Source organism: Natrix helvetica (genome assembly GCF_964273705.1).
Source record: "Natrix helvetica genome assembly, chromosome: W".
Lineage (NCBI taxonomy): Eukaryota > Metazoa > Chordata > Lepidosauria > Squamata > Natricidae > Natrix > Natrix helvetica.
The window spans coordinates 82,843,559-82,868,888 of NC_138555.1; the positions used below are offsets into that span (position 1 = coordinate 82,843,559).

At 49.3% G+C, this 25,330-nt stretch overlaps 1 protein-coding gene across 1 annotated transcript; it reads left to right on the top strand.

Moving 5' to 3' along the window:
• Positions 1-972: 972 nt before the first annotated feature.
• PCK2 (phosphoenolpyruvate carboxykinase 2, mitochondrial) lies at positions 973-23,744 on the top strand. Its single transcript, XM_081969496.1, has 10 exons — positions 973-1,089; positions 9,552-9,797; positions 9,948-10,132; positions 11,680-11,883; positions 14,315-14,502; positions 18,001-18,163; positions 18,465-18,683; positions 20,439-20,576; positions 20,688-20,783; positions 22,431-23,744. Exons 1-10 carry the CDS (start codon positions 1,061-1,063, stop codon positions 22,883-22,885), a joined length of 1,923 nt encoding a protein of 640 aa, XP_081825622.1. The 5' UTR covers positions 973-1,060; the 3' UTR covers positions 22,886-23,744.
• The last annotated feature ends 1,586 nt before the right edge of the window (positions 23,745-25,330 follow it).

Consider the following 25,330-nt stretch of genomic DNA (forward strand, 5'->3'; position numbering starts at 1 on the left):
CCTAACCATGGTGCAACAATCAGTCATAAGTGTGAAAAAAGGATCCTGGTCACAAGTGTGAAAAAAATCCTAAGTATGCAGCAGAGGTCGGTCATAAGTGTGAAAAAAGGATCCTGGTTGTAAGTGTGAAAAAGATCCTGGTCGTGAGTGTGAAAAAAAGGATCCTAACCATGGTGCAACAATCGGTCATAAGTGTGAAAAAAGGAACTTGGTCGTAAGTGTGAAAAATGTCCTAAGTATGCTGCAATGGTCGGTCATAAGTGTGAAAAAAAGATCCTGGTCGTGAGTGTAAAAAAGGGATCCTAATCAAGGTGCAACAATCAGTCATAAGTGTGAAAAAGGGATCCTGGTCATAAGTGTGAAAAAAATCCTAAGTATGCTGCAAAGGTTGGTCATAAGTGTGTAAAAAGGAACTTGGGCCTAAGTGTGAAAAAAAAAGATCCTAAGTGTGCTGCAATGGTTGGTCGTAAGTGTGAAAAAGGATCCTGGTCGTAAGTGTGAAAAAGGATCCTGGTCATAAGTGTGAAAAAAATCCTATGCTGCAAAAGTTGGTCATAAGTGTGAAAAAGGATCCTGGTCATAAATGTGAAAAAAGGATCCTGGTCGTAAGTGTAAAAAAGGATCCTGGTCATAAATGTGAAAAAAGGATCCTGGTCGTAAGTGTGAAAAAGGATCCCAAGCCCCCCTTTTTTCCAGAGCCACTGTCCATTTGGAAAGGGTCGCTAAGCGAAGCCTCGTTCTTCCAGGACCGCGCTGCAGGGCGCGGAGGCCGGGGGGGGGGGCAGCTCCGCCCAGGCGAGGCCCCCGGGGCGCTTTGCACGTGGGCAGAGGTCCCCCTTGCCGGATCTCCGCGGCGGAGCAAGAACCGGGCGGGGTTACATCAGTGCCGACGCGGCGGGCGGGGCGGGGCGGGCGGGGGGCCTGGCCGGGCCAGCCTATGAGACGGGGGAGGCGGGCTCCTCTCCCCGGGCGGCCTCCGCGCCTCCCTCGCCCTTCTTAACCCGGAGCCCCCGCGGGCTGCTCCTGCCGCTGCCGCTCTGCCGATCGGAGGCTGGGAAGCATGCCGGCGCCCTACACGCGGATGGTGGGGTGAGCCTAACGCCCGCGGCCTCCCCTCCCCACCAACCCCTTCCCCTCCTTCTCTCCCTCCTTTCTTCCTTTCTTTCTTTCTTCCTTTCCTCCCTCCTCCCTTCGTCTCTCCCTCTTTTCCTTCTTTCACCCCTTCTCCCTCCCTCCTTTCTTTCCTCCCTTCCCTCTTTTCCTTCCTTTCATCCCTCCTCCCTTCTCTCCCTCTTTTCCTTCCTTCTTTCAGCCCTCCCTCCCTTCTTTCCTCCCTCTTTTCCTTCCTTCCCGCCAGCTCTCTCTCCCCCCCTTTCCTGCCTTCTTTCATGCCTCCCTCCCTTCTTCACTCCCTCTTTTCCTCCCTTCTCTCCAGCTCTCTCTCCCCCTCCCTCTTTTCCTTCCTTCTCTCCAGCTCTCTCTCCCCCTCCCTCTTTTCCTTCCTTCTTTCATCCCTCCCTCCCTTCTTCTCTCCCTCTTTTCCTTCCTTCCCGCCAGCTCTCTCTCTCTCCCTCCCTTGTCTTCTCCCTCCCCCTTCCTCTTTTCCTTCTCTCATCCCTTCTCTCCCTCCTTTCTTTCCTCGCTTCCCTCTTTTCCTTCTTTCTTTCATCTCTCCCTCCCTCCTTCCTTCCCTCTTCCTTCACCCCCTCTCTCCCTCCTTCCTTTCCTCCCTCTCTCCCTCTATTCCTTCCTTCTGTCCTTCCTTCATCCCTCTCCCTCCTTTCTTCTCTCCCTCTCTCCCTCCCCCTCTTTTACTTCCTTCACCCCCTCTCTCCCTCTATTCCTTCCTTCATCCCTCTCCCTCCTTTCTTCTCTCCCTCCCTCCTTTTCTCTTCCTTCCTCCCTCTTCCTCCCACCTTCCTTCTGTCCCTTCTTCTCTTTCCCCCCTCTCTTTTTTCCTTTCTTCACCCCCTCTCTATTTTCCCCCTCCCTCCTTTCCTTTCTTCCCTCCCTCTCGGTTTTCCCCCTCCCTCCCTCCTTTCCTTTCTTCCCTCCCTCCTTCCTTCCTCTTTATGGCAGCCTCAGTTTGCTGCCTGTGAAATGGGCCCAAGAGGATGCTGAGCAGGATCCAGAAGTCCTGATGTTCCCTTTCTCCCTGCTTGCCCCCAGCCTCATTTCAGGGGATTTAGTCCCCCCCCCCACTCCTCAGCCCTGAGTCTGGCCATCTCTCAAGCCTTCCCTTCTCCCCTGCCCCCCACCCCACTCCTTTTAGCACTGATGAGGTTACTTAGTTTGGCTGTGAAACGTCTGGAAGCCAACAACCAGGCTCAGAGAGCACCAAGGATCCCACACTCCTCCACCTCCTCCTCTTCCTCCTCTCTTTGCATGCTCCGCTTCCCTCCCTCCTTCCCTGCTGCAGGCAGGTCCCACAAAAGTTGTGGGTCCGGGGAGAAAAGTGTGATTGTGCGAACGGGAGATCGCCAAGAAAGCGGGGAAACTAGATTGCTTATTTTCCTGCCTTGCACATCTGTCTGGTTGGGTTGTTTTTTTTGTTGGGAGGGGGGAAAAAAAGAACCGTTGCTTCTCCTCCTCCACGTCATCCTCCTCACCAGGGACTAGCCCCCCTTCCTCCCTTCAAGTCACCTTTCACCCACAAATTCATTCCAAAAGTCATGTTAGCTTTCCTCCCCTCTCTCTCTCCCTCTTTGATTTAAATTTCTTTTGCAAGAACTGCAGTTCGGATACAGTTAATCCGAGTTGGATACAAAAATCAACAATAACACCCCGGAAGATACAGTGACTTCCTTCTTCTGCCTCTGGCGCTATTTACACACACACACACACACACAGAGGGGACTCCTCATCCCGCCCGCTTAAAACTTTGCAAATCCCTCTGCACCTAGTTTGAACCCGGCCAACTAATGACTTCGGGACACTCGCGCCTAAAAGTTAGCCTTTGACCCTCTCTCCCCCTCCTCCTCCCTCCCCCCCCCCGATTTGTGTAGCTTGCGCACAAACGACACAATGCCAGGATGACACAACTTGGACGTTGTCATCTGCAGCTGAAGTACCCTTCGGCTGCAAAATTCCTAGGAAAAACAGGGCTTGTGCAAACTTTGGGAAACTTTGTATTTGTTTTAAAAGAAAAAGGGAGGAAAAAAAATATATGCGCCCGGAGCCAACCAGGTTGAGCAACGGAGAATGGGGAGGGAGTGTGCGTGGGTTTGTGTGTCTCAGTTTCCCAGGCTGTAAAATGGGTTGAAGGAGGACCCAAGGTTGTGTTGGGAAGAGTGTAACACCCAGCAAATGGGATTTTTCTCCCTCCTGAGTCTTAAAATTCACTGTCTAATTCCTAATCGCCGTACAGAATTGGAACCGAAAATGTCTATTTCGGAGATCAGATGTAGACAGATGTGCCATCTTAATTAATTATTGGATTTCAATTATAATAATCTTCTTCGGGCCAAGGATGTGCCTCAGTCCTCTCCTGCAACGTTTTTCGAGCCTCAAGCAAAATGGACGGCCGTAAGATTTCCTGGGGGTCTCCTTTTCAGTTGCTAATTCAGTATTTCTTCAAATACTGGATCAACTTTAAAAGGAAAAGACTTCGACTCCCAGAATTCCCCAGCCGGCTATGCAATGCTGACTGGGGAATTCTGGGAGTTGAAGTCCATAAAGTTATCCAGATTTTTAATCTGCATGCTGGCCTGGGGAATTGTGGGAATTGAAGTCCACAAAGTTATTCAGACTTTTAATCTGCATGCTGGCCTGGGGAATTCTGGGAGTTGAAGTCCACAAAGTTACCCAGATTTCTAATCTGCATGCTGGCCTGGGGAATTCTGGGAGTTGAAGTCCACAAAGTTACCCAGATTTCTAATCTGCATGCTGGCCTGGGGAATTCTGGGAGTTGAAGTCCATAAAGTTACCCAGATTTTTAATCTGCATGCTGGCCTGGGGAATTCTGGGAGTTGAAGTCTGGAGGGCTTTCGGGAAGGCGGGGGAGGTGTTTTCGCCCTCCCCAGGCTCCTATAAAGCCTCTGGAGGGCGAAAAAATCATGCAAAAATGGAGGGGGTCGCGCCTGTAGTGCGCGCATGCGCACTGGGGGGTTGCGCATTGCATTATGGGTGCAGCACGCCTGAACACGACCCCCCTGCACTCCCCCCACTTATGGCACGCGAGCCCAAAAAGGTTCGCCATCGCTGTCCTAGGTCCTTGGTTAGGACGAGCTGTTGAGCTACCAACCAGCCCCAAAGGCTGTGAATCTCACTAAAGATTAACATCATCATCATCATCATCCACTACAGTCTACATCCACGTGGTGATATTGATAGACTATACCTACCCCGAAAATCAGGTGGCAGAGGATTATTACAAGTGAAGCAAATAGTTGAAGAAGAAAAACATGCACTGGCTGATTATTTAAAAGAAAGTCAAGAACATCTATTAATCGAAGTAAAGAACAAAAATCTATTGAAGGCCCAACAGACGAAACAAGAATACAGAAAAGATGTGATAAAATTAAGAATGGAGAGTTGGCAGAACAAAGCATTGCATGGCCAATTTCTGGAAAACATAAAAGATAAAGTGGACAGTAAAAAAACTTGGTTATGGTTAACAGCAGGTACATTAAAGAAAGAAACAGAGTCACTAATCCTGGCTGCGCAAGAACAAACTATCCGCACAAATGCCATTAAGACCAAAATCGAAAAATCCTCTGAGGATGCCAAATGTGGATTCTGCAAAGAAGTTGATGAAACTGTTGACCACATACTCAGCTGCTGTAAAAAAATCACGCAGACTGATTATAAATTGCGGCACAATTCAGTGGCACAAATGATCCACTGGAATTTGTGCAAAAACTATAATATTAAAACAACAACAAACTGGTGGGAACATAAGCCTGAAAAAGTCACCGAAAATCAGATGGTAAAAGATCCTGTGGGATTTTCGCATACAAACGGATAAAATACTGGCGCATAACACACCAGACATCACACTGGTTGAGAAAAAGAAGATTACAATCATAGACATTGCAATACCAGGTGATAGCAGGGTCGAGGAGAAGGAACATGAAAAAGTCGCGAAATACCAGGACTTAAAAATCGAAATCCAACGATTATGGCACAAACCAGCAGTGGTAATTCCAGTGGTAATCGGCACACTGGGTGCTATTCCAAAGGCACTGGAATTACATTTAAAACAGTTAAAACTTGACAAAATCACCATCAGTCAAATGCAAAAAGCCGCACTGCTTGGATCTGCACGTATATTACGAAAATACGTTACGACGTCCTAGGCCCCTGGGTGGGGCCCGACTAGTAATCAATGCCAAATCCGGCGAATCAACTGGCCGCTGTGATACAATCGTATAATAATAATAATAATAATAATAATAATAATAATAATAATAATAATAATAATAATAATAATAGAAGACACTGGTATTTGTAATGCGTTTTTGAATGTTCAGTTGGCTGAGTTTCATGTTTAATGAATAAGTGAATAATAATAATAATTTTTTTAAAAAATTAGTCCACCAAGATGCCAATGGATCTCTTCCCTCCCTTCAGCGTTGTGTGCGATTGATTGCCAAGGGTGGCAAGATGCCAACTTCCTTTTTCATGAGGTGGCATCTCTTTGGGCAACAGAGAAAGGGGGGGAGGTTGTGCAAAGGCGAGGGGGATGCCCGGGAATTCCGGTTAAACCGGGAACAACAGGTTCCTAGATCTCAAGAATCAGCCAGGTTCCCGGGCGCAATCGCGATTTGCTTTTGCAGAGAAGCTTTGTCCCGGGGTGAAGACCCACCCTTGCGCCATATGCCCCTTGATCCGCACTCGGTTTCTTGGCCCCTCGCCAAGCCTGATTCCCTCGCAGCCGGGCAGAAGGTGGAAGGACGCCAACCGCTGCTTTCTAATCCCAGATCCGGGGTTTGAGGAGTGGTTTGCAAGAAGGACGAGTGCCAGCAGCCCCGTCGTGGGGATTTCCCCTCACCCTTCGCCCGCCCCGAAGATCCTGGAGGGCGGGAAATGAGCGTCGTTGTTAAGTGAGTCACATGGATGTTAAGCGAATCGGGCTTTCCTAGTGACTTGGCTCATGAGAAGGTGCCCACAATTGAGTCCAGAATGTCTGTGGTTAAGTGAAACAGTCTTTCAGTGGGTTTTACTCTATTTTTTGCAACCGTTGTTAAATGAATCACTGCAGTGGTTAAGTGAGGCACATGGTTGTTAAGCGAATCAGGTTTTCCCAGTGGCTTTGCTTGTGACAAACTGAGCCTCGAATTTCTGTTGCTAAGTGAGACAGTCGTGAAGGGGTTTTTTACCCCATTTTGCAACCTTTCTGGGCACGGTTGTTAAGTGAATCGCATGTGTTAAGTGAGTTACATGATGTTAAGGTGAATCGGGCTTTTCCAGTGTCTTTCCTTGTGACAAACTGAGCCATGAATTTCTGTTGCTAAGTGAGACCGTCGTGAAGGGATTTTTTACCCCATTTTGCAACCTTTCCTGGCACAGTTGTTAAGTGAATCTCTGCACGTGTTAAGTGAGTCGCTCAGCCGTTAAGCGAATCCGGCTTCCCTCATTGACGTCGCTTGTCGGAAGGTCGCAAACGGGGAATCACGTGACCCCGGGACGCTGCAACCATCATAAGTACGAGCCAGGGGCCAAGCGTCCACATTTTGATGACGTGAGGGTCGCAAGTGTGAAAAACTGCCCTAAGTCCCTTTCCTCGGTGCCGTTGTAACTTGGAACGGTCGCTAAACAAACTGTTGTAAGTCGAGGACTACCTGGAGTAGAATTGAACAGCGTGGGCTTTTGCACACTTGCAGCCCCTTTGATGGGGGGGGGGGTCTCAAAAGAACTGGAGTTTCTCTACTTGGGCAAGTGAAAATAAGATTAAAAATTAAAATTAAAAACACAGATAGTCCTCAGCTTACAACAGTTCATTTAGTGTCCGTTCAAAAGTTACACCACCTCTGAAAAAAGGGGACTTGTGACTGTTTTTTCACACTTAACGCCCGTTGCACTGTCCCCGTGGTCACGGGATCCAAATTTGGCCGCTGGGCAAAACCAATTCATCTTTACGACGGCCGCAGGGTCTCGGCGGGAAAGGGGCTCACGCGATCCCCTTTTACGATGAGCAAAGTCAACGGAGGGGAAGGCAGATGCCTTTCGCGACTGTGTTCCTCACTTAAGGACGGGAAGCGGTTTCCTTCCCAACCGGGGGAGGGGGGCATGGAAAGGCGTACATTGGGGAGGGAGGGGCAAAACAATCACTTCGTGGTTTCCCTTAGCCACCAAGATTGGCCGAGGCGGGGCGGGATGGAATTGTGGTCATAAGTTGAGGACGCCCTAGGCGAGCAGGACGCCGGATTGGCGTGGGAATCGCACGCCCTCCTGGGGGAACGAGCCTGCCGGCGCAGCAAGTTTGGAGGCGTTGTGCGTTTGTGGTAACTGTGCGTAATTTGTGCACCTCGTCGGATTTGTCTTCCGATCTAAGATAACATTTCGGTAGGAAGGAAATATATATCCGTTTTTGACACTCGCAAGGCCCGTGGAAAAACTTTACACGAGCAAAGGGTGCCTTCCCTACACACACAGACACAAACACACACACACACACACGGTGTGAGAATTGTGCGTTGTGGGAAAATCAGCCACAGATTAAATCTGGTGCCGTGTATTTAATTAGTCTGATGCTTTTTTAGCTGGTTCCAACCTCCAGTTTCCTCAGGTGTTCCCTCCCCACCCCGATCCCCGCGCGCATTCCGGCTTGCTCGGGATGGGACGCGGCCCCCTAGGGGAGTGCTTACATGGGCCAGGCTGCTGAAACACGGTCGGGCACTTTTTAGAGAGCGCTGAATGGCGCATTTTGGGTGTGACCCATCCGCTTTTCAAAGTGAGCTTGGAAGCCGTTGCGCTTGGATTTGCAAGGGCTGACCTTTGTGAGCGCAAGAATAAGCGGCGTTTTTTTTTACCCGGGGCAATTTGAAGATTGGGTGGAGTGGACGTCAACTCCCAGAATTCCCCAGTCATCATGCTTTAAGATGGGTGGACTTCAACTCCCACAATTCCCCAGTCATCATGCTTTAAGATGGGTGGACTTCAACTCTCAGAATTCCCCAGTCATCATGCTTTAAGATGGGTGGACTTCAACTCCCAGAATTCCCCAGTCATCATGCTTTAAGATGGGTGGACTTCAACTCTCAGAATTCCCCAGTCATCATGCTTTAAGATGGGTGGACTTCAACTCCCAGAATTCCCCAGTCATCATGCTTTAAGATGGGTGGACTTCAACTCCCAGAATTCCCCAGTCATCATGCTTTAAGATGGGTGGACTTCAACTCCCAGAATTCCCCAGTCATCATGCTTTAAGATGGGTGGACTTCAACTCCCAGAATTCCCCAGCCGACATGCTTTAAGATGGGTGGACTTAAAACCCCCAGAATTCCCCAGTCATCATGCTTTAAGATGGGTGGACTTCAACTCCCAGAATTCCCCAGTCATCATGCTTTAAGATGGGTGGACTTCAACTCTCAGAATTCCCCAGTCATCATGCTTTAAGATGGGTGGACTTCAACTCCCAGAATTCCCCAGTCATCATGCTTTAAGATGGGTGGACTTCAACTCCCAGAATTCCCCAGTCATCATGCTTTAAGATGGGTGGACTTCAACTCCCAGAATTCCCCAGTCATCATGCTTTAAGATGGGTGGACTTCAACTCCCAGAATTCCCCAGTCATCATGCTTTAAGATGGGTGGACTTCAAGTCCCAGAATTCCCCAGTCATCATGCTTTAAGATGGGTGGACTTCAAGTCCCAGAATTCCCCAGTCATCATGCTTTAAGATGGGTGGACTTCAACTCCCAGAATTCCCCAGTCATCATGCTTTAAGATGGGTGGACTTCAACTCCCAGAATTCCCCAGTCATCATGCTTTAAGATGGGTGGACTTCAACTCCCAGAATTCCCCAGCCGACATGCTTTAAATGGGCGGACTTAAACTCCCAGAATTCCCCAGCCAGCATGTTTTCAGGTGGGTGGACTTCAACTCCCAGAATTCACAGCTGGCTACGGGATTCTGGGAGTTGTAGTCCACCCCTCTTCAAGTTGCTATATGCTGCAATAGTGTGTTTTTCTGAGGAAAAAAGGGTTCCCCTTACAGCAAAATTAGACCATTACAATACCGTGTTCCTATTTTGCGTGTGCGTGGAGTAAGAAGAACCCGCCTGAAGAAAAATGATTTCCAAATTGCATATTTGCCAAGATGGCTGCTATCTCTTGCGCTGACGTTTGCTGGCTGTCTTTGGTTCAGCCGGGTCAACGCAACCGTTTCGGAGAGGTTGCCTCACTCTCTGAGCTCGTACAGAGTTCACACACACACACACACACAGGCCTTTCCGAGTTGGTGCAACGTTGTGCCAAATCTATCCACGTCGGCGAAATCAGCACAGAGATTTCTTGGACGTTTGAGAGTCAGGGCGGGGGTTGGACTAGATGACCTACAAGGTCCCTTCCGACTCCGTTCCTCTCATTCTAATCCTCTTTTTTTTTCCAGCCGTGGAGCCTTCTCGCTTCGGAGATGGTCTGCCGTGCCGGTGCGTTGGGCCCACGCGCCCCGCGTGCTCCACGGCGACTTGGCCAAACTCTCCGGCCGGGCGCAGGAGTTTGTGGAGCAAGGTCTGCGACTCTGCCAGCCGGACAGCCTCCACATTTGCGACGGGACGGAAAAAGAGAACACCAAAATCTTGACTTTCCTCGAATCGGAAGGCGTCATCAAGCCGTTGACGAAATACGAGAACTGGTAAGCCGCCGTCCGGCTGTCCTCTCTTGCGGGGTGGGGTGCGGAGGGAGGAATGCCGGGTCTGGGGACGATGGGAGTTTGGAGTCCTGGATGGTCACGCCGGACTTTGCGTTTGCGGACGCCTGGAATTGGCTTTCCTTCCTTCCGCAGCTGGCTGGCGAAAACTGACCCCAAGGATGTGGCCAGGGTGGAGAGCCGGACGGTCATCGTTACGGATAACCAGAGGGACACGATTCCCGTCACGGCCCCGGGGGTCAAGGGTCAGCTGGGCAACTGGATGAACCCCCAAACGTTTCAAAAGGCAGTGGACGATCGGTTCCCGGGTTGCATGAAAGGTGAATGGGACCGGGAGTAGAGGGTGTTCGTGTGTGGCTTCCTCCCCGCCGGTTCAAATCCTTCTTCCTCCCGAAATCCTTTCTCTTCTGGAGAACGGAATCCGTTTCTCCATCCTTGCTAAATCTTTGCTGATGCTTTGGATTTACTGCTTTTTAGAGCTCTGTTTTTTTCCAAACACTGGAAGTTTGAGGGGTGTGGGCTCCCAACTCCGAGAGTTCTCCAGGAGTCCTGGGAGTTGGGATTCTGGGAGGGGAGGAGGGGTTAGAAGGAAAAAGAGGAGGAAGAGGGGAAGAGAAGTAGGGGAGGAGGAGAGGAAGGAGAGGAGGAGAAGAGGAGGAAGAGGGAGTAGAGGAGGAGGAGGAGTTAGAAGGAAGCGGAGGAAGAGGGAGTAGAGGAGGAGAGGAGGGAAAAGATGAAGGGGAGGAGAAGGAGGAGGAGGGGTTAGAAGGAAGAGGAAGAGGGAGAGAGGAGGAGGGGAGGAGGAGAGGAAGGAGAGGAGGAGGAAGAGGAGGAGGAGGGAAAAGGGAGGAGGAAGAGGGGTAGAGAAGTAGGGGAGGAGGAGAGGAAGAAAAGGAGGAGGGGGTAGAAGGAAGAGGAGGAGGAAGAGGGAGTAGAGGAGGAGGGGAGGGAAAAGATGAAGGAGAGGAGAAGGAGGAGGAGATGAAGAGGAGTAGAGGAGGAGGGGAGGAGGAGAGGGAGAAGAGGAGGAAGGGGAGGAGAGGAGGAGGGGAGAGAAGAGATAAAGAAGAGGAGAAGAAGAGGAGGAGGGGTTAAAAGGAAGAGGAAGAGGAAGAGGGATAGAGAAGTAGGGGAGGAGGAGAGGAAGAAGAGAAGAAGAAGAGGAGGTGTTAGAAGGAAGAGGAGGAGGAAGAGGGAGTAGAGGAGGAGGGGAGGGGAGGGAAGAGATGAATAAGAGGAGAAGAAGGAGGAGGGATTAGAAGGAAGAGGAAGAGGAAGAGGGGTAGAGAAGTAGGGGAGGAGGAAAGGAAGAGGAGGGGTTAGAAAGAAGAAGAGGAAGAGGGAGGGAAGAGATGAAGAACAGGAGGAGGAGGAGGAGGAGGGGTTAGAAGGAAGAGGAGGAGGAGGAAGAGAGGTAGAGAAGTAGGGGAGGTGAGGAGAAGGAGAGGAAGAGCAGAAGGAGAGAGGGAAGAGGAGGAAGAGGAGGAGGAGTAGAGAAAGAGGGGAGAGGAGGAGGGAGAAGGAGGGAGGAGAAAGAAGGGGAGAAGGAGGAAGAGAGGAGAGGAGGAGTGAAGGAAGAGAAGGAGAAGGAGGGGAGGGAGAAATCAGGGCAACTGAATGGAGTTGAGTATTTACTGGCCGGATGCCTTTCCCTGTTGCCAATGCGGAGTTTTGTTCAGCAGATATATTTCTCATGGTGCCCAGAAAGAGAAATATCAGCCTCTACCTAGGATTGAACTCACGGCCTCCTGATTCTGAGGCGAGAGCTCCGCCTCTACGCCACCACACCACTCTGTTACTAGTGTGTGTTTTTTTAAAATTATTCGCTCAATTTTTCTCCCTCTCTCGGCTCCGTCTCCTCTCGCAGGGCGCACCATGTACGTCATCCCCTACAGCATGGGCCCCCTCGGTTCGCCCCTGTCCAAAATCGGGATCCAGCTGACGGATTCGGCCTACGTGGTCGCCAGCATGCGAATCATGACGCGGATGGGCTCGGCGGCCCTCCGCGCGCTCGGGGACGGCGAGTTCGTCAAGTGCCTGCATTCGGTGGGGCGGCCTTTGCCCCTTAGCGGTAAGCCCCCACGTCCTACCCCGAATGAGGGGGAGTCTCTCTTTCTCGGGGTTTCATTACTTCTCTGTTTCTGCGACGCGGAAGCGACGCGTGAAAACGGGACAAAAAAGTCGGGTTGGTGCAAAAGAAGAGTAGCAAAGATGTTGCGTGGAAAACAAATTGGTCTCCATTTGGCACCCGCTAGCCTAGGCCAGGGTTTCTCAATCGTCTCCTCTTTTAAGGTGTGTGGACTTCAATTCCCAGAATACCTCACCCAGGGCTCTAGGAGTTGAAGTTCACCTCTCATCAAGCATGTTGGCTGAGGGATTCTGGGACTCCATGTATGTTAAAGCATGTGCGCTGAGGAATTCTGGGAGTTGAAGTCAATGTATATTAAAGCATGCTGGCTGAGGAATTCTGGGAGTTGAAGTCCAGGCATCTTAAAGCATGTGGGCTGAGGGATTCTGGGAATTGAAGTTCATCCATCTTAAGGCATGCTGGCTGAGGAATTCTGGGACTCCATGTATGTTAAAGCATGTGCGCTGAGGAATTCTGGGAGTTGAAGTCAATGTATATTAAAGCATGCTGGCTGAGGAATTCTGGGAGTTGAAGTCCAGGCATCTTAAAGCATGTGGGCTGAGGGATTCTGGGAATTGAAGTTCATCCATCTTAAGGCATGCTGGCTGAGGAATTCTGGGAGCTGAAGCCCAGGCATTTTAAAGCATGTGGGCTGAGGAATTCTGGGAGTTGAAGTCAATCTATGTTAAAGCATGCTGGCTGAGGAATTCTGGGAGTTGAAGTCCAGGCATCTTAAAGCATGTGGGCTGAGGGATTCTGGGAATTGAAGTTCATCCATCTTAAGGCATGCTGGCTGAGGAATTCTGGGAGCTGAAGCCCAGGCATTTTAAAGCATGTGGGCTGAGGAATTCTGGGAGTTGAAGTCAATGTATATTAAAGCATGTGGGCTGAAGAATTCTGGGAGTTGAAGTCAATGTATATTAAAGCATGCTGGCTGAGGAATTCTGGGAGTTGAAGTCCAGGCATCTTAAAGCATGTGGGCTGAGGGATTCTGGGAATTGAAGTTCATCCATCTTAAAGCATGCTAGCTGAGGAATTCTGGGAGTTGAAGTCCACGTATGTTAAAGCTTGCTAGCTGAGGAATTCTGGGAGTTGAAGTCAATGTATATTAAAGCATGTGGGCTGGGGAATTCTGGGAGTTGAAGTCAATGTATGTTAAAGCATGCTGGCTGAGGAATTCTGGGAGTTGAAGTCCACCCATCTTAAAGTTGATAAGCTTGGGAAACAATGGGATAGACCGTTTCCAATTCAATTACTAAGAATTCAGGCTATTGATGCCCATAATTGCCAGATGTGCGAAGCCAGAGGACATTATTCCAGAGGTTTTGGGAGTTCTGCTGCCCGAATTCCCTGTGTCTGGCTCCGGCAGATGTTCGAACCCTCAGTCTGCCAGTGATTCAAACAATGCTAGAAGGTCCTTTGTGTCCAAATCCTGACGTCCGGTCCCTAACATTTCTTCCTCCTCCTCCTCCTCCTCCTCCTCCTCCTCCTCCTCCTCCTCCTCCTCCTCCTCCTCCTCCTCCTCCTCCTCCTCCTCCTCCTCCTCCTCTTCTTCTTCTTCTTCTTCTTTGTTCATCTTCTTTCTCCTCCTCCTTGTTTTTCTTCTTCATCTTCTTTTTTCTTCCTCCTCCTCCTTCTTTCTTCTTCCTTCTTCGTCTTCTTCTTCCCCCTCTTTCTTCTTCTTCTTCCTCCTTTTCTTCTTCTTCATCGTCTTTTTCTTCCTTCTTCTTCCTTCTTCATCTTTTTCTTTCTTCTCCTCCTTATTCTTCTTCTTCCTCTTCTTTCTTCATCTCCTTCTTCTTCCTTCTTCCTCTTCTTCTTCCTCCTCCTCTTTCTTCTTCTTCTTTCTTCTCCTTTCTTTTTCTTCCTTCTTTCTCCTCCTCCTCCTTTCTTCTTCTTCCTTCGTCTTCTTCTTCCTCCTCTTCTTCTTCTTTCTTCGTCTTCTATCTTCTTTCTTTTTCTCCCTTCCTCCTCCTCCTCCTCCTCCTCCTCCTCCTTTCTTCTTCTTCCTTCTTCGTCTTCTATCTTCTCCTTTCTTTTTCTTCCTTCTTCCTCCTCCTCCTCCTTTCTTCTTCTTCTTCTTCTTCTTCTTCTTCTTCTTCTTCTTCTTCTTCTTCTTCCTTCTTCTTCCTCCTCTTTCTTCTTCTTTCTTCGTCTTCTTTCTTCTCCTTTTTCTTCCTTCTTCCTCCTCCTCCTCCTCCTTTCTTCTTCTTCCTTTGTCTTCTTCTTCCTCTTTCTTTCTTCTTCTTCCTTCTTCATCGTCTTCTTTTTCTTCTTTCTTCTTCTCCTTCCTCCTCCTTCACCTCTTTCTTCTTCTTCCTCCTCCTCCTTCTTTCTTCTTTTTTTTCTTCCCTTCCTCCTCCTCCTCCTGCAGAAGACCTCGTGAACAACTGGCCCTGCAATCCAGAGAAGACCTTAATTGCCCACGTGCCAAACCGCCGAGAGATCGTCTCTTTTGGCAGCGGCTACGGGGGCAATTCCTTGCTGGGGAAAAAATGCTTTGCCCTCCGGATCGCTTCCTGCATCGCCAAGGACGAAGGCTGGCTGGCCGAGCACATGCTGGTGAGTGGGGGGGGTATGTGTGAGATTGAAGGGGCAGGGGGTCTGCATGGGTCTTCATGGCAAGAGGGGGCAGACTCCACGATCTGAGCCGCTTGCAGAATTGCCCCGTTGCGACATCTGAAAAAGCGGGAAGGGGTGACTTTGATTGGCGCCGCTTCAGCGGCCATCTTGATTTCCCCCCATCCCCCTCTCCGTAAAACCCCTTGGAATTTACAAGCAGTCCTCAACTTACGACCCCAATGTCCGTTACGGAGACAGACGGGGTGGGGTGGGGTCAAGTGAGTTTTGCCCCACAACATTTCTTTGTCGCCGTGCTTAAAGCTGAATCGCGGCGGTTGCTAAGTGAGCGACGCGTTTGTTAAGCGAATCGGGCTTCCGCCGTCGATTTTGCTTGTCAGAAGGTCGCAAAAGGGGATTGCGTGACACACACACCCCGGGACGCTGCAACCGTCGTAAGTGTGAGCCAGTTGCCAAGCGCCTGAATTTTGACCACATGACCACAGAGATGCTGCAACGGTCGTAAGTGTGAAAACCGGTCGTCGGTCTCTTTTTTTTCAACACCATTGTAACTTTGAACTTCGATTGTAACTCTTTTTTGTTTTCGTTCTCATCTACGGCTTGGAGGGAGAAGTCCGTCACCCCCTTTGCACTTTCTGCATGTGCTCAGGGGTACTCTTTCCCTCAATCAGTGACTGATCTCCTGAGCTGAGGAGATTCTCCAAGGTCACGGTTGTCCCGAGGGTGCTTCTCCCCTCCAAAGGCAACTGGGCTTTTTTTTTTCCTTGAAGAGGTTTCACTTCTCATCCGAGAAGCTTCTTCAAGTTCTACTGAAGGAGAAACTTGAACTGAAGAAACCGAGGAAGCTTCTCGGATGGGAAGCGAAACCTCTTCAAGGAAAAAAAAACACGTAGAAAGTCCAGTTGTCTTTGGGGAAAAAAAGCACCATCGGGATCTAACTGGTTTATTTCTTCCCATCTGCCATCAAAGCCACCTAACCGCCCCGAGTCCCTTTTTGGGAGAGGGAGCGGTTTAGAAATCCAAAGAAATAAATAAATAAAATAAATAAACCATGAAACTCGTCAAGCGTGCAGCCCGTGTGCCCTGGGGCACGGCTGCCATGCCAGGCGTGGAGGATTGCAAAGTAGGACCGTGAAGTTTTGGGGGAAGAGGTGCCCAGTGCAGTGGCAGCGTGGGGGTGGGGGCAAGGGTCGATTGCTGGGATCGAGCTGGTGATGGTGGGGAGGGGGGGCGTGTGTGTGTGCGCAGAAAATTTGGTCCATCAGGCCAAAGGACAGCGGCTGTTTGCATTACCTGGGAGTGATATTTAACGAGCAAACATTAATTGGTTAATGAGTGACAGATGCCGGCTGAAACCTCAACTGGATCCGGAGATGTTTGACGCAAGAAAGGGACAGCTGGGGTTGTGGGGGGGGGGAGCATTGTCCTGAGACTGGGAGGACTGGGGTGGGTTGATGGGTAGGAATTGCTTTGTTTTGGAAAAAACAGCTTCCCAACTGACCGGGCAGCCATCTCTCTGGGCAGGAGTGCAATGCCCATTATACCCAGCCAGCATGGTGATGGGGGACGATGGGAGCCGTAGTCCGGGCTGCAGCAGGACGCCAGCTTCAGGAAAAACCTACTGGGGTGTGTGTGTGCAAAGACTGTGGGAGTGAGAAGGGAGATTTGAGAGTACAATTTGCTGTAGATTTCCCAGGATTCATACACATTTCCAAATTAAGTTTTCATGAATGAATGAATGAATTGGGTTTTTTTTATGACCAGGAGGTTGAATTTTTAGCAAACCATACAGATTGGGCTTGTGTGATGTGCTCTTATCACAGGAGAAGGGGAACAACAATCCAGATTAACTTGAATAATAAAATTATTTTTGATTCAATAATAAATAATGCAATGCTTTTAAATCATTTTTAAACATTATATTTGTAGAATAATTATTTTTAGTTCATCAAAATCATTTTGGTATTTATTATTTCCATAAATAAATATATTGTTTATTAAAAAATAATTTAAATTTTGACAACGGGGTCGGTTGTGAAGTCTTTGAAGGTGTTTTTTTCCCCCTTCCGTGCGTGTCGTACACAAGCAAGCACGGAGTTGGAATTTAAACGTATTTATTTTTTTCGAAACGTGCCACGGTGAAAGCATTTTCCCACCGATCCTCGTTCCAAGGAACAAACCTAAATACATTTCCTTGAACGGCAAAAGCCATGACCGTGAAAGGGAAAATTTGAGTAAAAGATTAATGTAAGATGAAAAGGCTGGAAATCGAAGAGAAACGAACAGCAATGTTTTAAAAAGGCCCAAATCTCAATTAAACGTGAATTTTCCAAGAAAAATAAATCGTATTGCATTGCCTTATAATTTCCTTTTAATCAAGGCAAATGAGAATATGCAGGGTAAAACTAAACTGTATTAAAAATCAGTATTATCTCAGGATTTGTCTTGCTTAAAGACACTTAAAGACACACAGACTTCAATTCCCAGAATTCCCCAGTCAGCTATGTTCTTCTCCTTACGCGGGCTGGGGGAATTCTGGGAGTCGAAGTCCACATGTTTTTAAACGGCCACACTTCCGAAAACCCACTTAACTCTACCCACTTAAATGACACAGGGAATCCTCGGACTTACGACCACAGTTGAACCTCAAATGTATGTTGCTAAGTGAGGCGTTTGTTCAGGGAGCTTTGATGACTTTTCTTGCCCCGGTTCTTAAGCGAATCGCTGCCGTTCTTAAATGAGTCACACGGTTGTTAAGGTGAATCTGACGTCCCCGTTGACTTTGCCGGTCAGAAGGTCGCAAAAGGGGATCGCGTAACCTCCGGGGGGGGGGTGTTCACTGCAGCCGTCATAAATGTGAGTCGTTCGTCAAGCGTTCGGAGGTAAATCCCGCGACTGCAGGGAGGCGGCGACGGTCTTAAGAGTGAAACGCTGTCGTAAGTCACTTTTTTCGTGCCGTCGTAACTTTGAACGGTGACTAAGTGAACTGTTGTAAGTCAAGGACTATCTGTAAAGGCAGCCAGCAGGGGTTTTTTGATGGGTGGATTTCATGCCGGCTGGGGAATTGTGGGAGTTGTACCCTTCCTCCTCCTCTTCCTAACCGAAGGCCCTATCAATTGTGCAGCTGATCGGAAAGCCCGCCCCTTGCCATAGAGTCTCCTCCTTGCACGCCCTGTTTTCCCCGCCCCCTAACCGGAAGCTCCTCTCCAAATTGTGGCGCTGACTGGAGACAGGGAGCTGCAGCAGGGGGGATGAAAGAGCCACATGCAGCTCTAGAGCCACAGGTTGCTGCCCCCTGGATTAGGCAACGGGGAGAATCCACAGTGATAACAGAGATGCAGAAGCCTCTAAACTATGATGGTTACCTGGATTTTTGTAATCTACGCCTGGCGGCCGAGGAAGAACAAACCTAGTTTATTGCAAAGACGAGTTTTGGCGTCCGCCAAATCGTGGCACGCTCCCCTCTACGGTTTCTTGCAGATCCTGGGACTCACCAACCCGGAGGGCAAGAAGAAATACGTGGCGGCCGCTTTCCCGAGCGCGTGCGGGAAGACCAACTTAGCCATGATGAATCCTACGTTGCCGGGCTGGCGGGTGGAATGCGTCGGGGACGATATCGCCTGGATGAAGTTCGACAGCGAAGGTGAGGCTGGGGCTGGCTGAGAGAGCGGCAGGGCGGTGTGCTTTAGGGGGGAAAGCAGGGTAGCCCTCGACCTTCGACCGCAGTGGGACATCCGTCACTAAGCGAAGCTGCAATACAGGAAACAGAACCAATTTCAGCCAAAGCTCAGTGCCCGGTCTGGGAACAACATCAATGGAGTCTCCAACACCCCAGGGGCTCTCGGGGCCCAAATTTAGTGTCCGAGTTTACGATGCTGTGAAGGAGGAGATCCGAAGACCGTCGCGGTGAGGAATAACTACCTGTTTTTTTTCCCCATCTGTAGGTCGTCTGCGTGCCATCAACCCCGAGAATGGCTTCTTCGGGGTGGCCCCGGGCACGTCCACGCGGACCAACCCCAACGCCATGCATACCATCCAGCGTAACACCATCTTCACCAACGTGGCCGAGACCAGCGAAGGCGGCGTCTATTGGGAGGGCATCGATCAGAGGATTCCGGAAGGGGTCACCATCAGCACCTGGCAAGGAAAACCTTGGAAACCAGGTGAGGTCAGCTGTTGGGGGCAAAGTCAGGGACCCACTCACTCGGGCACATTAGGAGAAGGAGCTCGGAGGCCAAAAAGAGCGTTCACCTCGATTGCGAAAGGCTTGGACTTCAACTCCCAGAATTCCCTCTGGCTGAGGGAATTCTGGGAGTTGAAGTCCAGGCATCTCAAAGCCACGCTGGCTGCAGAATTCTGGGAGTTGAAATCCATGTATGCTAAAGCTTGCTGGCTGAGGAATTCTGGGAGTTGAAGTCCATGTATGTTAAAGCTTGCTAGCAGAGGAATTCTGGGAGTTGAAGTCCATGTATGTTAAAGCTTACTAGCTGAGGAATTCTGGGAGTTGAAGTCCATGTATGTTAAAGCTTGCTAGCTGAGGAATTCTGGGAGTTGAAGTCCATGTATGTTAAACCTTGCTGGCTGAGGAATTCTGGGAGTTGAGGTCCAGGCATCTTAAAGCATACTGGCTGCAGAATTCTGGGAGTTGAAGTCCATGTGTGTTAAAGCTTGCTAGCTGAGGAATTCTGGGAGTTGAAGTCCACGTATGTTAAAGCTTGCTAGCTGAGGAATTCTGGGAGTTGAAGTCCATGTATGTTAAAGCTTGCTGGCTGAGGAATTCTGGGAGTTGAGGTCCAGGCATCTTAAAGCATGCTGGCTGGGGAATTCTGGGAGTTGAAGTCCATGTGTGTTAAAGTTTGCTAGCTGAGGAATTCTGGGAGTTGAAGTCCATGTATGTTAAAGCTTGCTGGCTGAGGAATTCTGGGAGTTGAGGTCCAGGTATCTTAAAGCATGCTGGCTGGGGAATTCTGGGAGTTGAAGTCCACGTATGTTAAAGCTTGCTAGCTGAGGAATTCTGGGAGTTGAAGTCCATGTGTGTTAAACCTTGCTAGCTGAGGAATTCTGGGAGTTGAAGTCCATGTATGTTAAAGCTTGCTAGCTGAGGAATTCTGGGAGTTGAAGTCCATGTATGTTAAAGCTTGCTAGCTGAGGAATTCTGGGAGCTGAAGTCCATGTATGTTAAAGCTTGCTAGCTGAGGAATTCTGGGAGTTGAAGTCCATGTGTGTTAAAGCTTGCTAGCTGAGGAATTCTGGGAGTTGAAGTCCACGTATGTTAAAGCTTGCTAGCTGAGGAATTCTGGGAGTTGAAGTCCAGGCATCTCCAAGCATGCTGGCTGAGGAATTCTGGGAGTTGAAGTCCATGTATGTTAAAGCTTGCTAGCTGAGGAATTCTGGGAGTTGAAGTCCACGTATGTTAAAGCTTGCTGGCTGAAGAATTCTGGGAGTTGAAGTCCACGTATGTTAAAGCTTGCTAGCTGAGGAATTCTGGGAGTTGAAGTCCAGGCATCTCCAAGCATGCTGGCTGAGGAATTCTGGGAGTTGAAGTCCATGTATGTTAAAGCTTGCTAGCTGAGGAATTCTGGGAGTTGAAGTCCAGGCATCTTAAAGCTTGCTGGCTGAGGAATTCTAAGAGTTGAAGGCAATGTTGTTATATCTCAGAGAAAAATACCCCGTCCCTTTAATAGTCCTCCTACCTTAATAACATAAAACAGAGAGAGAGGTAGAAATAATGACCAACAAATAAGTTGAATCTTAACAAACATGAGAAGAACAGACAAAAGAATTCTGATTGTCCATTAGGCTCAAAGCACGAGGTTGAAGAATGATCCTGTAGATCACCTTCGAATCCCATCCTCCGCAGTTGATCGTCGGAATCCGATCATTTCAATTCCTCCCTATTTTCTTCTTTTTTCCTCCAGGGGACCCACAACCTGCCGCTCATCCAAATTCTCGCTTCTGCGCCCCGGCTCGGCAGTGTCCCATTATGGATCCGGATTGGGAATCCCCCCAGGGGGTCCCCATCGACGCCATCATCTTTGGGGGCAGAAGGCCGGCAGGTAGGAGCTCTGCCCCCCCGTACCCCCTTCTCCTCCCCCAACCTTGTTTTCCTGGTCTGATGTTCTCGAGATCACCTCTTGGTGTCTTTTTTTTTTCCCTCTCTCTCCCAGGGGTGCCTTTGGTGTACGAGGCCTTCAACTGGCGCCATGGGGTCTTTGTCGGCAGCGCCATGCGGTCGGAGTCCACGGCGGCGGCTGAGCACAAAGGTGAGGGCTCCGGGTTCGAGATTGGGCGTGACTTCCCGCCATTTGGTGCGGGGGGGGGGGGTTGCTTTTTCCTCCGGCTTAAGTCGGAAGAGAGATTTTGCTGGGAGAGAAAAAGTGAATCCGATTAGGATGAACCGAAAAATTAATTGATACATATCACTCAAAAGGAAGATAAGCCGAGAAGCTTCAACATTCTAGCCAGCACCTCGCCTTTTCAATGCGGCGTGTGTGTGTATGTGTTTACACTCATTACACGCAAACATTTTATTCTGGGATAGTTTTTTTTAGGGGTAGTTTTTTAATGCATTTTTAAATTTTTAAATTTGAACTTTAACTATTATTGTACAGTAAATTATATGTTACCTCCTCCAGCCACATCTATATCTATATTTATATTTATGTATATTTATTGTGTTTTTAATATGACTGTACACCGCCCCGAGTCCCTTCTGGGAGAGGGCGCGGTTTATAAATTAAATAAAAGTTAAAGTTAAAGTTAAAGTTTACACTCAAAGGGACTGGAAACGTACCTACAGGTAGTCCTCAACTTATAGCCATTCGTTTAGTGACCGTCCGATCAAGGGTGGTATTCACTCACTACCAGTTCACAAATGCGAGTGCATATGTGCGTGCGGCTTGAAAACGTGCCGCCTACCGTATTTTTCAGAGTATAAGACGCAGCAAAATTTTGAAGAGGTACATTACCCAAAAAAAGGTTTTTGCACTCTGCAGGCCTCATTTTTTAGTGAAAAAATGGGGCATGCAGAGAGTTTGAGAGGCCTGCAAAGTGCTCCCGGGGGCAAAAATGAGCAAAAAACAGCCTGTTTTTAGCAAAAACGAGCCCGTTTTTCGCCAAAGGGCATGCATAGCCTTTAGGAGGCTTGTAGAATGCTCCTGGAGGCTGGGGGAGAGGGGGGGGCAAAAATGTCTGCGTGCCATCAACCCCGAGAACGGCTTCTTCGGGGTGGCCCCTGTCAAGGAATATAATTTAAACCTTTGTTATTGATGATGGATCGTGGCCTTTCCTGGCAGTATACTTCTGAAGAAGCAAAAATAAACCCGAAGCAAGATCTAATAAAAAAAACATTTTAATATCAAAGAAAATAAAAATACAAACTTGCTAACGGAATGGATTACATCGCGGCAGAGCTGCGTCCCTGCCTCCTCGGCAGGAGAACCGAAGATCGGAAGAGAAAGTGAAGAAGGAATGGGAAAGCATGCGCAGGAAATCATTTGCGGAGAAGAACTGTGACCTGCATCATCAATCTCAACACAGCTAAGAAACAGCTCAGTCTGCCCAGAAATATAGGCACAGCTGGCAAATCGAAATAAACGCAATGACAGCCCCAGGGCCATTTTTTGCTCGTTTTTGCCCTCCTCCGCCCCGCCAGGAGCACTCTACAAGCCTCCTAAAGGCTATGCATGTCCGTTTTTGCAAAGGAGGCAGGGTTTCAGAGGGCCAAAAATGCTGTACTCAGTGTATAAGATGCACCCAGATTTTCACCCCCCCTTTTTGGGAGGGAAAAAGGTGCGACTTATACACTGAAAAATACGGTAAATAGGACGGCATTTCCGTGTTTCGGGGGGGGAGGGTGCCAAATTGTTCACCTCTCTCCTTCCTTTTCTCTTCCCCTCTCCTTTCCCCAGGAAAGGTCATCATGCACGACCCGTTCGCCATGCGCCCCTTCTTCGGCTACAACTTCGGCCGCTACCTGGAGCACTGGCTGAGCATGGAAGGACGGAAGGGCGCGCGCCTTCCCAAAATTTTCCACGTCAACTGGTTCCGGAAAGATGCCTCCGGGAACTTCTTGTGGCCGGGTTTCGGGGAGAATTCCCGGGTCCTGGATTGGATCTTCCGCCGGGTGGACGGGGAAGAAAGCGCGAAGGAAACGCCCATCGGCTACGTCCCCAGAGAAGGCGCCTTAGACCTCTCCGGCCTCAGCCAGGTGAGCCACGCGGAGCTCTTCTCCCTGCCCAAGGAATTCTGGGAACAAGAGGTCCGCGAGGTGAGACAATACCTGACGGAACAAGTGCCGGAGGACTTGCCCAAGGAGGTCTTGAAAGAACTGGAAGCCTTGGAGACCCGGGTGAAGAAGATGTGAGGCACCTCAACCGTAGAAGATGTCCCACCAAAGACCAAAGATTCTTCCCCTGGTTTTTTTCAGAGGGAGGGGAAGAGGAGCTATCAGGGGCCTTGTTTACAGAAGTATCCATTCCTCTTTTCTTAACCAGCTATGTCGCCCTAGTCTCAGGGGTCCCATGTCACATTTCCGAGGTCAGCTGATGGCCATCCCAACGTTCTTCCTTCGTCCTTGCGTACCTTCCTCGAGCGGAGTCCCCTTGCTTTGAGACCTGTGTTTTCGCTTCCTTCCTTCGCGTCGGTCATTCTTTCAGCTCAGGGGAAACGGGAAAGGGGTTGGGGGGTGACCTTTCATTTTACGTGCCTTCCGAGAGGTTGATTCTTCTCCGCGCATCTTCTCCGTAGGATCTCCTGCGATTGTTTGGTCTTTGACCAGCTGTCTTTTTTATCTCTCTATCTATAAAAACAGCTGTGTGTTTGTGTGTGTGTGTGTGTGTGTGTTCCAGTATAACTCTGGAACGCCTGGGGCAATTTCAACCAAACTTCAGTTGACTTACTCTCTGGAGACAAATACTGTGGGGATAAGACACCCCTAACACCCCTCGGGGGTGTATGTGTGTTCTGTTAAGATACAGCCTGTTGTGCCTTCAAATGGCTTCTACTGTACTGCCGTGAAATGACTTCTACTGTACAGTACAGTGCAGTGGAGTTGACATGGTAACGGCTTCATGGTACTCCACAAGGGGGCTCCTTCTGGTAAAGAGAAAAAAATCCAACATTTAGAAATTATGTTTGGTTTGGACCAGTGACGTGCAGTGAGGTTTATGGCTGGTGAGGCTGGTGATGTCATCAGGAAGGCGGGGAATGGGACCACGTGTGCAGGAGGCTGAGGCAGCCTCAGCCTCCTGCACACGTGGTCCCATTCCCTGCCTTCCTGAGTCAACATGAAGGGGACCGCGGCTCACGCTCCGCCGTCCTGCGGCTCGCGCTCCGCCGTCCTGCGGCTCGCGCTCCGCCGTCCTGCGGCTCGCGCTCCGCCGTCCTGCGGCTCGCGCTCCGCCGTCCTGCGGCTCGCGCTCCGCCGTCCTGCGGCTCGCGCTTTGCGGTCCCCTTCATGTTGACTCAGGAAGGCGGGGAATGGGATCACGTGTGCCTTTTCCCTTTTCCCTTTTTTTTTCTTTTCATGATGAGAGCGGTGAGGCTCTGCCTCCCCTGACCGCACGTCTCTGGTTTGGACATTTTCCCCCTATAAATAAATCCCATAATCATTGAGAAAGTGGGAAGAAGGAAATATTGGGGGGTGGGGAGGCATTTAAAACGAACGAGGAAGGTAGTTGCAAGATTGATCTCCGATGCTTATATTCCTGGAGGCAAAAACCAGTTATCCACGAGACCTTCTCAGGCCTACCGTGATTAGGACATAGCACAAAATAACCGAGTTGCAAGGGGCCTTGGAGGTCTTCTAGTCCAACCCCTTTCCCAAAGCAGGAAATCTTTTACCATTTCAGACCAACGGTTCTCCCATCTCTTCTTTAAAAATCTCTTCTCTGTTGGAGCAGCGACAATTTCTGGAGGCAAGCAGTTCCACGGGTTAATTGCTCTCCCTGTTAGGAAGTTTGCTGCCCAATTCTAGGTTGCTTCTCTCCTTGATGAGTTTCCATCCATTGCTTCTTGTCCTGCCTTCAGGTGCTTTGGAGAATGACCCCCTCCTCTTTGTGGCAGCCCCTCAAATATCGAAATGATGCTATCACTTCACCTCTAGTCCGATCAACATTAACCCCAGATTGTCCAGCTCTTAATTAAACCAGAAATTTGTGGCTATGTGTCAAAAGGTTTCTTTAACAGAATAACAGAGTTGGAAGGGATCTTGGAGGTCTTCTAGTCCAACCCCCTGCCTAGGCAGGAAACCCTACACCACTGCAGACAAAAGGTTATCCAGCATCTTCTTAAAGACTTCCAGCGTTGGAGCATTCACAACTTCTGGAGGCAACTTCTGTTCCACTGATGAATTGTTCTCACTGTCAGGAAATTTCTCCTTCGTTTAGGTTGCTTCTCTATTCATTAAAAGGAAAACTAATTAAAAGTGTAGCTCCATCTGTATTTTCAATTCTGTCTCTTTCTACTGCACCTTTCCTACCGACGTTAGAAAGCTTGCCGGCGTTTCAATGGCGTGAGGGGCGTGAGTTTTGATTTTTATAAGACCGATAAAAGATTGCCGACAGGAAGAGTGAGGCCAAAGGCAAAAAGTCTAGAGAAATTGCACGCATGAACTAAGCCTAGCAAATTGGACGTAGAATCATCACAGTTGAATCATCGTTCGCTTCCAACGAGCGAAAGTCACGCTGGCTCGAGGAGAAACGAATAACGCCGTCGAAATGTTGCACGCTTCCGTTGATCAGCCGTTCGGATCGGGCTGAGGGATCGGTGCCTTTTCATATTGCATTGCTGTGTGGAAATCGTGGGAATT

What these genes read in the sequence shown, in the direction of transcription:
- PCK2 (XM_081969496.1), top strand. Translation starts at nt 1,061, where the DNA reads ATGCCGGCGCCCTACACGCGGATGGTGGG. An exon ending in AGGAAAACCTTGGAAACCAG is followed by an intron (nt 18,684 to 20,438) that starts GTGAGGTCAGCT and finishes TTTTTCCTCCAG; the next exon opens with GGGACCCACAACCTGCCGCT. An exon ending in TGGGGGCAGAAGGCCGGCAG is followed by an intron (nt 20,577 to 20,687) that starts GTAGGAGCTCTG and finishes TCTCTCTCCCAG; the next exon opens with GGGTGCCTTTGGTGTACGAG.